This window comes from Cryptomeria japonica, chromosome 1, assembly GCF_030272615.1.
Source record: "Cryptomeria japonica chromosome 1, Sugi_1.0, whole genome shotgun sequence".
NCBI classification, from domain to species: Eukaryota; Viridiplantae; Streptophyta; class Pinopsida; order Cupressales; family Cupressaceae; genus Cryptomeria; species Cryptomeria japonica.
The window spans coordinates 422,188,003-422,203,304 of NC_081405.1; the positions used below are offsets into that span (position 1 = coordinate 422,188,003).

Consider the following 15,302-nt stretch of genomic DNA (forward strand, 5'->3'; position numbering starts at 1 on the left):
AGAATTATGCCATACTGCCACTTACTAAAAATAGTAAGTCAAGAACTAATCCTTCGAAAAGCATGATCTTCGCGCCCAATGACAAAGCATGGAGAGCTCAGTAGGACAGTATCACCAGAATAGCCATTCCCTGACTTACTAAAAATAGTAAGTCCTCGCTTCATCAATGTTGGACCCTCATTCTTCATTCCACCTAGCCTACGGGTCTCAGGAATAGGCTAATGGACCACTGGAAGGTCATCAATAAGAAGGGGACATTACAGTCCGCCCTCCCCAAAATTGCTTGTCCTCAAGCAATTGTAAGGCTGGATGCAGTAAAATCTCCTCATTTTCCCATGTAGCATCCTCTACTAGTAGATTCTTCCATTTGATCAAGTATTCCCTGATCACTCTTCTCCTCAAAGATCGTTCCTTGAATTCAAGGATAGCTTCAGGAACCAAAACCAACTCTCCCTCCTCATCAAACGGAGATAACTCAGCTGAAGCAACAACATTATGTCCAAGAGCCTTCTTAAGGCGAGACACATGAAATACATTATGGATCCTGCTACTTGTTGGCAATTCTAACTCATACGCCACTTCTCCAACCCTTCTGCTGACTCTGAAAGGCCCATAGAATCGTGGCTTCAATTTCTCAGTCCCACTCTTCTTGAGAGTAGACTATCTGTAGGGCTAGAGCCTCAAATAAACCATGTCGCCCACCTCAAAGGTGCGCTCAATTCGCTGCTGATCAGCATACAACTTCTGCTGATTCTGTGCATGCTGGAGATTGTCCCTCAGAATCCTCAGAATATCCTGACTTTGCTGCATCATATCTTTTGCCTAAGGGGTTCTGCTATCACCAAATACCAAGTCCACGAAGCTAGGAGCTTCATAACCATATAGTGCCATGAATGGTGACATCCGGATGGACATGTGATAGGAGGAATTGTAACAATATTCCCCTAGGTGAAGCCATCTCACCCATGTATTTTGCTGCTCCGAGACATAGTTTCTAAGATAGCCTTCCAACCACTTATTCACTATCTCGGTCTGCCCATCAGTTTGAGGGTGATAACCGGTGCTTGGAGTGAGCATAGTACCACACAATCTAAAAATCTCTTGCCAAAAAACACTTAGGAACTTGCTGTCCCTATCACTCACAATGTTCTTCGATAACCCATGTAATCTAAACACCTCCCGGAAGAACACTTCAGCAACTTGTGCTACTGTAAAAAAGCTTGTGATGGCGAAGAAATGAGCAAACTTTGTAAGTCTGTCCACCACCACATAGATACTATCCTTCCCTTGAGCCCGAGGCAACCCTGTGATGAAATCCATGGAAATACTTTCCCATTTTTGACCAAGAATAGGCAAGGGTCGTAACAAACCAATTGGTAGAGTGTGCTCATCTTTGTGCCTCTGACATGTATGACACTCCTTAATGAACTTCAAAACATCACTTTTAAGTCCCTTCCAAGAGAATCTCTCCCGAATCTGCCTGTATGTTTTGAAATATCCTTGGTGACCAGCAAGGGGGATGTTATGGAAAGTCTTCAAAATCTTCTCTTTTAACTTAGATTCAGCCACTATGAAGATTCTCCCCTTGTACAGTATCAATCCCTCAACCAATTTGTACCTTTCATCATGAAAAGTACCTTCTATAAGGCTGGTTGCAAACTGATTTTTGGCATAATCAGCAAGCAGCAACTCTCTCCAATCAGCAGTAAGCTCGCATAATGAGCTTAAATGGGGTCTTCTAGATAAGGCATCTGCCACAACATTGTTTTTACCCTTAACATATTCAATATCGAAATCGTAAGCCTCCAGCTTACTCACCCACTTTTGTTGTCTCTCATTCAAATCTTTCTGATGCATGAAGTGTTTAAGACTATTGTGATCAGTCTTAACAATGAATTTACTCCCCACCAAGTACTGCCTGAACTTCTCAAGGGCATGCATTATGGCCAGCATTTCTTTGTCATAAATTGAATACAGTCTTTCAGGACCTCTCAATTTCCTACTCTCAAAGACTATAGGATGCTTATCCTGCATGAGGACCGCACCAACACCTTCTCCAAATGCATCACACTGTAGCTCAAATGGCTTGGTGAAATCAGGCAATGCTAAAACATGGCAGGAACTCATGATCCTTTTAAACTCCTCAAATACTGTTTGTGCCTTTTTGGACCATTCAAAGGCTCCTTTCTTTGTAAGATCTGTGAGGGGGGCAGCCAACTAAGAATATCCCTTCACAAACCTCCGATAAAATCCGCACAATCCCAAAAATCCCCTCAAATGTGTTATGTTCTTGGGAGTAGGCCGATCAATGATGGCTCTAATCTTTTCAGGATCCACCTTCACACCTCCTGCACTGACGATGTGACCAAGGTAGAGCAACTCTTCCATCCTGTTGATGTGTTTTTTATGCACATGCGAACACAGAATAAAATACCTAAAGGTACCTTATCCTCTCTTGAATAAAGTCTCTGAATGCTGAAGATGTCGCGAAAAGAATCAATCGGGATGACTTCAAGGTTCTTTGTTGTAGGATCTCTACATGTGGATAAGCTCTCTGTGGTATGATGTGATTTTGCTGGAATCACAAGGGGACTTACACTTGATGACCTAAACGTCTGATTTGCTGGAATCACGAGTCCTATTTACTAACTGGAAGACAAACACATGGCAAAAGATGCAAGGTTCAGGAAGTCTACTCTACTACCTAGAATGCGAGAAGATGGATGAATGACTAGGTGGAGTCCTACTGGGCTGGGTCTCACCATCAGGCTGAACAATTCAACACCAACTCAGTGCAATCTTCTAAGGGATGCTTCCAATATGTTCAAATCGTACACCATCTGACACTGATCACCATTCAAGATAATGCGTGAAACAATAGACGTGTAACGACTTAAGATTAAGCTCATTTTATTCCAGTTGACCATGCAAGGCACACTTACCATCAGCAAGAGGCTAGTGGTTTGGATTAGACGGATTCCACACAGGTGCATTCAACAATTTCCTTCATTCAATCTAATCATCTACCATCTAGAATTGAAGATTCAACAAAAAACCATGCATATTACAAGAAACGACACACTTCACCATTACTTCAATGAAAATGGAGTTTATTTACAATCAATGGCAACAATTTCTTGCCTTGTCCTCCTATTCTACTCTAATTGCTATTCTATCAACTGACTACTCACCTTCTAACTAGTGACTAACTATTTTCTATTCACTAACTCTTTCCTATTAGCCTTTACAAATGAAGAGCCGGGGCTTATATAGTGCCCTTAATACAATTCAATGGCTAAGATCAATTTGAGATCAATGGCCAAGATTCTACAAAGAAAACCCTAATTAGGGTTTATTACAACAAACTTAATTCCGACCAATGAAATAATTGTATTAATTGGACACGTCTTCTCTGGAATATTCGACCAATGGATAGCTGGGGTAGGTACATCGAAGTTTGTGCCACCTTTAATGAGTCAGGTACATCGAATCTGGACATGCTGAGGTGGACCAACCCGACTGGAGGAGCGATGACTAGGATGCCACCTTGTCTGACACTTGGTTGATGCCAATTTGATGTTGCTGAGAAGCTAGCTTTAATTAACTCTTCTGAAACTATCTGCTTCTTCAACGAACCCTTGCTTTGACTTCTTTTGTCTTTGATGTGCAGGATGATGATGTACCTCGCCTTGGAATGCTGGATTGGAAGAAGTTATTCTTGATAATGCTTGACCGAAGAAGGTCGTCCTTGTCGATGCTAGACTGGAGAATAGATGGAGAAGGTCGTCCTTATCCTGGACCGGATCTTCTTTGATGAGAGCCTGCCGACTTGTAGATCCTCCAGGCTTGGGAGTCGCCATTTGATGCCTACACAAAAAATTCCAAAATTAGTCTTTAAGCATTATATCTTAAAGTGTAGAAATTAAGACTCTCCAAAGGGAAGATTCAAGATATTGATTAGGAAATTTCATGATAAATCTAGAATTCTTCATTTCCTAATTAATTAATCAACAAAATCAAACTCTCAAGTCTTAGACTTCTTTTCAAAAATTGCTATGAAATTAAAACAAGCCTTGACGAAGAATTTCAAAATGATTTCCATACCTTCTCTTGAGTACTTAACTCTAAGACCTTCGAAAATGATGAAAGAAGACTGGATTTTGCTAGACAAGGTTTAGATTGTAGTCTTCCCTTGGATGAATTACGCCTCCATTAGTCTTCAAAAGAGCTCTACCTTCCACTAGCTTCTTCAAAATCAGGAAATTCGCCTTCAAATACCTTCCAAAATCTGGAAATTATCCTTCAATCTAGAAATTCGCCTCTCCAATTTGCTCCTCAATTTCGCACTTAGAAGGATGAATGAATGATTTGAAACTTAAAGCAATACTCCCCCATTATATAGAGCGCTCACCCTAATCAACCATGAGGCCGACCTAGCAAATAAGCCTTAAAATAAAATAAAAACCACTAAGAAGAAGGCCGACTTGACAAATAATGGCAAATAACAAATATTGAGCGCCCAACTTAATTTTTTCATTTTCAAAATTAATTTCAATGCCTCCAAGGGGAATTTTTAATTTATTTCAAGGCCTAAAAATTAATTTATTAAATTGTCAATGCCTTAATAAATGCGAATTTGATTTAATCTTTCCAAATGCTTCGAAGTTAGCAATTTTGGGGGATTTGAGGAACATCAATGATTGATCAAGGCTTCAATGAAGATTAACAAAAATTTCGCCTTGGACCCTCAGCAAGGGTCAGGAGCGATTTCTCAAATTTGTGCTTACTCCTCCATCATTTTAACCCCAATCTACCTCACAAGGTTAGGCAATGATCCCTTTCATTCATCTCATCCAAATTTGCTTCGTTTCTGCAAGGTGAAATAAGAGTTTTTCAAATTTTCGCCTTGGGTCCTCAGCAAGGGTCAGGAGCGATTTTTCTTCCCTGGCTTAGAATCATCAAGTTTTAGAAGCAAATCTTTATTCATCATGTTTTTGAAGGCCATTTTTACCCTAGTGCATCCTTGCCTTAGCCAAAACTCAAAGGAAATAGGTTGATTTTGCAATTTTCGCCCTGGGCCCTCAGCAAGGGTCAGGAGCGATTTTGAGTTTTTTGAGCAAATTCTTGATCATTCCAACTTCAATCCACCTCACAATGCCAGGAAATATCTTTCTTCTTGCTCCCAATCCAAGTTTGATTTCGTTTTGCAAGGCAAAATGGGAGATTTTGAGATTTTCGCCCTGGACCCTCAGCAAGGGTCAGGAGCGAATTTTCCTCTTAGCATCAAAACTTGCATCCTTAGCAATCCAACCCAACTTCAAGGCAATTCAAATGTCATTTTACACCCATGTCTAAGCTTGGCATTGCTCAAACTTTGGAAGAAAGGATAGGATTTAGGGTTTTCGCCCTGGACCCTCTGGAAGGGTCAGGAGCGAATTTCCTTTTCTAGGCTTGGTTCTTCCTTTTTCAAACTCAAAATCACCTCAATTTGACCAAACAAGGCAAGAAATGTCTTCTACTAAGATTTTCGCCCTGAACCCTTACCAAGGGTCAGGAGCGAATTTTGCAATCTAGACTCAAAATGTTTCATTTTTCACCTTGAAACCTCTTTGACATTCCAAAACTAAGCAAAAACATCCCCCATAAAATTTTCACTCTGGACCCTCAGCAAGGGTCAGGAGCGAATTTTAGGTTTTCAACAAAGTCCTTCATCTTTTCAAGTTGACACTTTCTCGGGTGGGTAAAGGGAGATGTCCTTGTTTCATCTATGTCCAAAACTTGACTTTTTTCATTGCAAGATGAGAGCTATTCAAAATTTCGCTCTGGACCCTCTGGAAGGGTCAGGAGCGAAATTGCCTTTCCTTGTCCAAAATTCATCATTTTCTTCAAGGTTTTGAATCATTTCCAATTTTCCCTTCAAAATGCCTTGCAAATCAAAATTTGGTCAAATAAGGCAAGGAATGAGTCCTAGGTTGATTTTCGCCTTGGACCCTCTGGAAGGGTCAGGAGCGAAATTCGCTTTGGACCCTCTAGAAGGGTCAAGAGCGAAATTTGACTTTTTGAACTCTCTGTCAGGATCATTTTATGGAATATAACATTTAAGTATAAGAAAGAAGAAAGATAGTTTCTTATACTTTAAGTTATATTCCATATATACTTTCAGGATGTTTGAGAGTGGTTTCAGACCTCCAGGAGCTATATTGCAAAATCTAGTTTTTGGAGGATTTTCAGTTTTCCAAACTTAGTCAAATTTCAGGATCAGGACATTCCGACTTAGCCAAATTTTAGGATCAGGACATCACTCCAGCAGGACCTGCTATCCAGGTGATCCCCTTGGCGACACTCAAAATGCAAAGGCTAATAGACAAAACCCTAAAAGACCTAGAAAACAAACCCTAGAAAGCAAAAAAGCAGGGGTCCCCATTTGCAATGGGGCGATGTGTGAATACGTCACAACACATCCCAAACTCACATTTGGACTCCTTGGCAAACAGGGATTCGGATTCCAATATGCTTAACACTTCATCCAACTGCTGTAAATGTTCTTTCCAAGATTTGTTGAATATGAGTATGTCATCAAAGAATATCAAAACAAACTTCCTTAGCTGTTCTTGGAAGATTTTGTTCATGCATGACTGAAATGTAGTGGGTGCATTAGTCAAGCCAAAGGGCATGACTAGGAACTCAAAATGCCCAAAGTGGCATCTGAAAGTGGTCTTCTCCACATCTGATGCTCTCATTCTAATCCGATGATACCTCGATCTGAGGTCAATCTTGGAAAAGAACACTACCCCATGTAGCTCGTCAATGAGCTCATCAATCCTCGGAATAGGATACCGATTCTTGATGGTTTTCTGATTCAGGGCTCAGTAATCCACACACATGCGCATGGTCCCATCCTTCTTTCTCACCAAAACAACCGCCAAAGCAAAGGGGCTTTTGCTAGGCCGGATGTAACCCATGTCAAGCAATTCCTGAATTGCTTTCTCAATCTCATCTTTCTGCTTCTTAGGATATCGGTAAGGAGTAATCATAACTGGCTTAGCTCCTTCTTCAAGCTCAATAATGTGTTCGGCACCTCTCTCAGGGGTTTGCCAGGAGGTGGGTTTTCAAACACCTTGCTTCTCTTGGTTATCAAAGCTTGAATGTCTTCAGGATAGTTCCTATTCTCTTTTTGTGGTTCTGAGGGCATGACCATGATCTTACTTCTATCCGTGATTATTGCTTGAATATCTGAGGAATAGCTGCCCTTGTCTACCAATGGATTTGAAGGCATTATCAAACACTCTACTGCCCACTCCACCTGATTATGGCAGATCAGCCTTTCCATTTTTTTCAAGGATACCACTTTAAGTCCCCCATGCGAGATTCCTCTCAACACTACCTTCTTCCCTTCAGACATGAATTTCAGCTCCATGGTTTGTAAGTTTAGTGTGATCTCACCAAGAGACCTCAGCCATTGAATCCTGAGGACTACATCATCAGTCCCACCAATGCTCACCACAAAGAAATCATCTCTGATTTCATGATTCCCCAACTTCAGAGACATGTTGGAAATCATTCGATTACAGGATATAGTGAAGCCATCTGCTACCATGACTTTGAAGCCCTCAACTTCCTCTGCCACTAGTCCCCTTTTTGCAACAATCCTCTCATCAATGAAATTGTGTGTTGCACCTATGTCAATGAGAGCAATGACATGATGCTCTCCAATCACACCCCAAACTCTAAAGGACTCATTTTTGTGAATGCTCGAGAGTTGAGCAACCACTCCTCTATCTTCTGATCCAAATTCAGGCCCTTCAGGAGCCTATTCATACTCGCTGTCCTCAACTTCAATTTGTTGTTCTGAAATTTCAGAATCTGATCCATCTGCAGAATAGCACTCCATCTGATGCAAATTCCCCTTTCCATGACACTTATGTCCGGGGGCCCAAGGTTCTCTGCAAGAGTAACAAAGATTCTTCCTCCGGAGCTCTTGACGGAGCTCATCATCCATACGAGGAGGGAACCTCTTGGTCTGATTCGTGAACTTCTTCTTATCCTTTTTGAAAGGGAAAGGCTTGGACTGAATTTTACTCCTTGGGGCAGCCAACTCCATGCTTCGAGATTTTTTAATAGCTTCTGCCAGGGTGGGTGGATCAAAAGCTTTGACCCAACCTCTCAAAGGTTCCTCAAGTCCTTCAGTGAAAAGGACAACCAACCGCTTCTCTGAGATGCTACTCACCATGACTGACAGGTTTTGGAATTCAGTCACGTAAGTGTCCAATGAACCTTGCTGCCTGAGTTGTGCAAGTTCTCTAAACTTCACCTCTGGATCCCTGGTGTCGAATCTCTTAATCAATTTGTTGGTGAAATCAGCATAGGTGGTGATTAAGTTATGAACAAGGGTGACCAACCTATGGTACCACCATTCGTGGGCCACTCCATCCAAGTGCAAGGTAGCAAACTTGATGGCATCCTCCTCCGGCATAGGCCTCAAGGACAAGTAATTGTCCAGCTTCTGTACCCCATGCTCTAGCTGTACTCTTAGCGCTTCCATCAAAGTGTGCTAAGGTCACTCTTCCAAGAGCTTGCTGATAATCTCTTGGGGCAGCAGACTTATAGTCATTCCTCCTTCCTCTCTTCATTTTCTGATTCATAAACCAATCCAAAGTTAGGATATCTCGGATCTCACCAGGAAGTGAAGCATACTCCATGTAGCTATTTCTGATTTCATCAGCTGTGCGTATCTCTGTTTCAGCTTGTTGTACTTCTCTTGGCAGAAATACGGGTTCTAAAGGCCTTCGAGTTGAACCTCCATTGTTACTCTCGTTATTACTCCCGTTTCCATTGCCTACAGGAGCGTTAGAAGTGTTGGCTTCCGGTCCATTGTTGGGTTGATTAGGGACCCCAACAACGTTCTAGTTAAGCTTGGCCAGCAGTAGAGACATCATGTCCATCATGGCATTGAATTGTCTCTCTGCCTTCTTATCAGGTGCCTCATTCGGTTCTATAGTCTTATCTACCATTAAATCCACTGAATCTGAAGTATCTACATCCTTCCCTCTGTTTCTCAGTACTTCTGAGAAAGTGTCCTCTTCCGGCACTGTCGGAATTTGAAAATGCTGTCTCTTTTGCTCTTTGTTGTAGTATCTCACGTCTCTGTCACTCATGGAGACTTCTGAACCCACTGAAACTCACAGGCTGGCAGGAAAACCAGCTCTGATACCACTGTAATATCCCAACTATATTTTTTTTACTTTTAAGGCCAACACTAAACATTAACAAGAAATTAACCCATTAAGGTTAGAAATCATAAACTGAAACATGCTGGGAAAGGAACCCTTCCACTTTCTGATCACCAAGTGCCCAATGTGGGAAGGTGAGAGCATACGGTGTTGAGGGGGTCATTAGCTTAGGAAACTGAAATACAATGCAATGCTTGGGCGGCAAGCCAACCCCTTCCGCTTATCCAGCAGGAAAACAAGGAAACTTGGCGATGAACCAGCCAAGTAAGATACACAAAATAAGAATCACTCAACCGCAATATTTCAGCGAGAGGACTGCAATTACATAACAACCTCAACTCGACCACTTACGCAGCAGGAGGACCATTACACATAACTATCACTTGACCACTTATGCAGTGGGAGGACTGAAATTACAAATTTGCTTGATAGTAGGCGGCAAGCCAGCCTCTTCCACTTTTTCAGTGCGATGAGAATAACAAAGCAGAACTGGTTAGTAGTACTACTACTTAACCTTACAAAAATAGAGATAAAAGAAGGAGAGTAATTCAGATTAATTCAGATTATCACAATAAAAACATGAAGTTCTGCTAAAACCAATCTGCAGGCTGGAATTACAAATCAGTGGCCTATGAAAATGCTAAAAAGCTCATAACTCCCTCAATGTACATCCAAATCACTTCAAACCAGTCCCAAACCCACAATATATCAAGTGCAACAACAACTAACCAAAACCATATTACCAAAAACCCCTCATTAATTTGGCACGCATTCCAATGCAAACAAAAAACCCACGCCTAGCCTAAGAATTTCGATTTGGTCTAGGAAATTCAAAGCTTAATTAAAATTGCTATAAACTCACAAAATGTATCGCCATTGCTGGGAAGGAGGATAGAGCTGATACCCATAACCGTCGGTCGCTTCAGCAGAGAGGTGTGATCGAAAATGTACTTTAGCCACAGGCAAAACCAGCAAGTCTCCAGAATCACTTCAACACCAAAAATGTCTATGGCAAGCTTTGAGAATGTAGTAGAATACAGCACGCAGCTAGGTACTATGTTTCAAGTACGAAACCCGGAAGCACTAGGGAGACACACTCCGAAGCCTCAAGTTCTGTCGCCAAACCGGCAACATAACATTACAAATTTTCAAGATGCCTCAAATGGGAGCCCAAGGCTCTTATTTATAACTTCTCACCATCAAAATTCAAATGCCAATTCCGCCAAACTCCAGTTCCTTCATTTGCATTTCATTTCACCTCATGTGGACCCCAAGTGTAGCGCCATTTCCCACAAGTCAAACTTCACGCCAAAGGCATGGACCCACGTTAAACACTTTGGCAAATATTAGAGATGCAATATAAAAATAATATTCCTCTAAGTAATTTCGACATCCCTTATTACACATGAATTTCGCCATCCCCTATTACACATGAATTTCACCAAACTTAGGAGATAATAGACATTAATCCCAAATTCCATAAATCAGTAGCAATTAATCAAATTAATTAAATATTAAACCTTAGGATAAGGAAATAATATTTAATTGCGTTGCATATGACTCGCGTACTGATTACTGTCAACACCAGGATGAAACTGAGCCAAGAAGACCACTGAACTGCTGCAGGATTAGGAACCTGTCCACTGCCAGAAATAGAATTATGCCATACTGCCACTTACTAAAAATAGTAAGTCAAGAACTAATGCTCCGAAAAGCATGATCTTCGCGCCCAATGACAGAGCATGGAGAGCTCAGTAGGACAGTATCACCAGAATAGCCATTCCCTTACTTACTAAAAATAGTAAGTCCTCGCTTTATCAATGTTGGACCCTCATTCTTCATTCCACCTAGCGTACGGGTCTCAGGAATAGGCTAATGGACCACTGGAAGGTCATCAATGAGAAGGGGACATTACAGCATTGAAGGAAATATGTTTTTTGCACCCTTTAGTCAATCATTTTTGAAAATTTAGAAGTAAAATTGGTAAAAGATTACATGATAGGAAGTCCTCAACATAAAAGATGAAAAATTTTGACTTCTCCAAAGGTGGACTTGGATGATGCTTGCACCTCTCTCCAAGAAAGGATAGAAAAATGGCCTATTTTGAGTGCCAATATTGAAGATATGATGGTTTGCAGAGGTCATGACAATGGTAGGATCTTGTTGACTGTGCTCTCCATTACTAATTTAGCAAGATGGACAACCTTAGCTCTTGTACTAGTAAGAATATTTGGAGCACTAAAGGCCTCCCCAAGGCAAACACCTTCTTTTGGCTTGCCTAGAAACACCATGCTTTAACATGGGACAAATTGAATTGTAGATCATGGGTAGATAGGGCCCTTCAAGATATGCGATGTGAAGAAAGAAAGATGAGGACAACAACCATCTTTTTCTCCATTGTGACATGCTCTGTAAAATTTGGCTCTTTTCCTAAATAAACTGGGGTTCGTTTAGATTGCACCTCCTAACATCCCCAACCTCCTAGAGAGTTGGAATCTCAAGATTAAAATTCCATGCCTTCAATTCATCTAGAACAATGCACCTACTCTGATTGTGTGGAACATATGGCTTGAGTAGAATAGAAGAACTTTTCAAGGAATTGAGAAAAAGGTAGAAAAAATATGGGATCTAGTGGAAAGTGCCATCTCTAAATTTGGAGAAATATATGAGTGATTCATAAGAGATAATAAACTCTAATGGGCTAATGCTTGACCTCAATTTAGATGGCTAAGGAGAAACAAACGGAAACCAACATGAAGCCGTTGAGTTGTGTTTGGCAACCTCTGGATCCTAGATGGATTGAATTCAATTTTGATGGTGCCCCTTAAGGTGATCCAAGGAAGGTTGGGGATGGTGGTGTCTTTAGGGATCCAAACAGATAATTGGTGGATCTCTACACAAATGATTTTGGTACAGAGACAAACAATATGTCTAAGGCAAGAGCATTGTTGTGGGGATTAATGATTGCCAAAGACAAAGGATGGAGGAAATTACAGGTGGAAGGTGACTCAAAGTTGGTAATTGGAGTGAAGAACATGTAGAAGTAATTCGGAATTGGAGACTAGAGGTGATCATTGAGGAGGCTAAGATTTTGACCAATAAGTTTGAAGATATTCATTTCTCTCAAACAGGTAGAAAAGGAAATCAAGTGGTGGATTGGATTGCCAATCAAGGGGTGAGTTTATGAGATAGAGAGGGCTCCTTTGCTAGTATTTGGTGGGAAAATTTTCCACAAAATGCAATTAGATTGATGTAGGAGAACATCAAAGCTCATCCTCCCAATATTGGATTGTGAAATGAGGCCGAAGGAGATGTCATTAAATTGTCTTTTTGTGTTGGTATATCTCCCACTGATGGCTTATCCTTTTATCTGAATAAATGTGGTGATATGGAGATAAAGTGGAATTTAGTATGTAGTAAATATATTGGGTATATGTTGGGGCACCAAGGCCTACGTATTTTGCCCCAAACTAGATTGTTTCTTTTTTTTTTCTACTACTTTGTTTTTTGGGGTGTGGTGGGTCGTATCGCTTATGGCTTCAGCTATTTTGATAGTATGTCTGTTTGGGTAGAATTATATAGTTCTTTGTTGATACCTTGTGAAAAACTTTTGCTTCTTGGATTCAATTTGAGCCCTAGGTTAAGTCCCATTCCCTTTTTTTTCTGGTTCTTGGACCTAAACTAAGTAATTTTAGCAAATATATGTGTGTACGCACACATTATATTTATGTGTGTGGATATATATAAACATGAAGAGTTTATGACAGAAATGTCTCAAGCCAAAAACTCCAATTATGAGTACGTATACAATTGATATATGCGAGAACTGGGATTTTTGCCTGACCTTGTATCGGAATTTAGTATTTTATTACACTTCTGTTCAAAAAATCAAAATACTTTCTTCTTCTTTTTTTGTGTTATACAGATTAATTTCATATTAGCCATATTTGACATGTCTTCCAAAGCTACTCGAGCTATATCTCACGATGGGTACATTTTTAGAGGCGTGTCCAAGAGATACAGTATATGGTATGTATTGGACACAAGATCGGTGAATCTGGAGGTGAGGAGGATATAGCCGTACAGAAAAAGAAAAAGCAGCCTTCAAAGAACCTGCATGTCCTGATCTATAATATTTCACTAATCCATAGTTATGCAACCTGTTTGCCTCCGGTTGGGTCACAAACAAGAAACTACTATTCAAACCAACTGTCACGTCGAGATTCAAGATGTATCATGCAACGCATTGACAACACAAACATTTCAAAACGTTTAATTTACCAAACCATTCAGCATCAAGTCAATATTGTTTGTGTACTCTTCCTTAGTAATTTCACTATTTAGCTCTTTGTCCACTATATTTAATATCCAAGGAATCATTTGTACATCTATTTAAAATGTGCAAAAATAAAACCAACTACTGTAATTGTCATTTCTCTAAGTTTACTAGGCGAAGTTTCATGATTGTTTATTAAAAAACCAAACATGCATTTTTGGTACTCGTGCTTGTATTGACGACTACCTAAACCTAACCCCATTTTTCTTCCTACCAATACATTGCAATAAATAATAAAGACCGTTACTTGAGTGAAGCTGAAGAACTCCGCGAAGCATGTAATGTTGCTGTCGATTCAGTAAGCATGAAAAGGCCATAGATAATGTGCTCTTCCCTGCCCTCAAAACCAAATAACAATGAAAATGTTCCACTGCGTTCCCCACTTACGTTTCTTTTCCGCTTGCTCTTAGTCTCCAAGGATTTCAGTATCACCTGAATTCCTTCTTATTATTTTTCTCTATTTGACCTTTCAACTCCACTGTTTTCAAATGAGTTTGACGGCAACCTCTTTGTCCTGTTTTGAATGTATTTAGTTTTGTTTTTTTAACATGAAGAGAAAAATATTATAATAAAACATCAATTTATTTCAAAAAAATATAAACAATCAGCAAGAGAGGAAGAACCCTTCAATTATAAAAAATAAGGAATAATCATTTGTTTTCTTGAAGATCATATATATGATCTAAGTATTAGAAGAAAAGTTTGTTTTGATAGGAAAAAACAAGCACATTGGTAAGAATCAAGAATCTAGAGAAGCGCTATAGTTAGCATTCACAAGAATATTAAAGTCTCTACTTGAGTCTCGAATAAGACAATCCTTGTTATTTTCAATATCAATCTTGATACCATTCCAATTGAAAGTTGACTTAACCAATAAATGGGCAGACTAATTTCCTTCCCTTCTAGTATGATTTGACTCAACAACATTAACAACATTGAAACTACAAATGGAGATGTTGATGTCTTACATTCATTTAGTTTTCATTATTAGGTGTGAGAGTAAGACTTCATTTGAAGTGATAATTTAGAGTTAAATTTTAGAATAATAGTAGTAAAAACTTTAGTTTTGCTTCTACAAGAGCTTGGTATATTATCATAGCCTTAACAAAATTATTAGAGCCAACACCAAGAGTACCAATGAACTATAAATTGACTTTAGTGTTATGGTTGCAACAAACACCTCCCGTGCCAACAAAATTAGGACTCACTTTTGAAGCTCTATCAACATTAATTTTAACCAAGCACGAAGGAGGATGTTCCCATTTGGTAAGTTGATAATCTTGAGGGTTATCATTGGAAGATGTAGAAGAGGGAGAAACCACAAAATACCATGTCTCATGAAAACTCTAATTCATATTAAGAACTCACTTGATAATCTTAAATTCAAACTTGACATGCTTCTTTCAAAATAGCCATATTTCACCCAAAATCTAACAAATATGTCTAGTTGTACCACTAATAATCATGTGATCGTGTTCCCACCAAATATTCACCAAAACATACTAGGACCAATATGATGCATCAAATTAAGGGTTTTTAGCTTTAAAGAGAGTCGTGGCTAATTCACATGAGATTTTTGGATAGAATCATTAACTATTCCATGAAACTTCCAACAAATCACACCATAGATAGCAAAGGAAATGGCAATGGGATGGGCTAAAGTAAGATTTCTTCCAATCTCTCTATCTTAAAGGCAAAAGAAACATCTATTTAGACAATGAATTCCAAATTTGTAA

The 15,302-nt window shown here is 39.7% G+C and overlaps 1 protein-coding gene across 8 annotated transcripts in view; it reads right to left on the minus strand.

Moving 5' to 3' along the window:
• The window catches only part of LOC131065276 (uncharacterized), a 263,489-nt gene extending 249,377 nt beyond the window's left edge, over nt 1–14,112 (minus strand). For 3 of the 8 annotated variants that reach the window (XR_009111398.2, XM_057999751.2, XM_057999758.2), the window contains exon 1: nt 13,814–14,112. Coding sequence is in view for 5 of the 8 variants with exons in the window: in XM_057999751.2 (XP_057855734.1) it covers nt 13,814–13,883 (70 nt within the window). In the remaining 3 variants the exon portion in view is untranslated. The remainder of the gene's footprint in view (nt 1–13,813) is intronic. The other 5 variants (XR_009111404.2, XM_057999781.2, XM_057999742.2 and 2 more) reach the window with 3 other exon arrangements.
• Between the last annotated feature and the right edge of the window lie 1,190 nt (nt 14,113–15,302).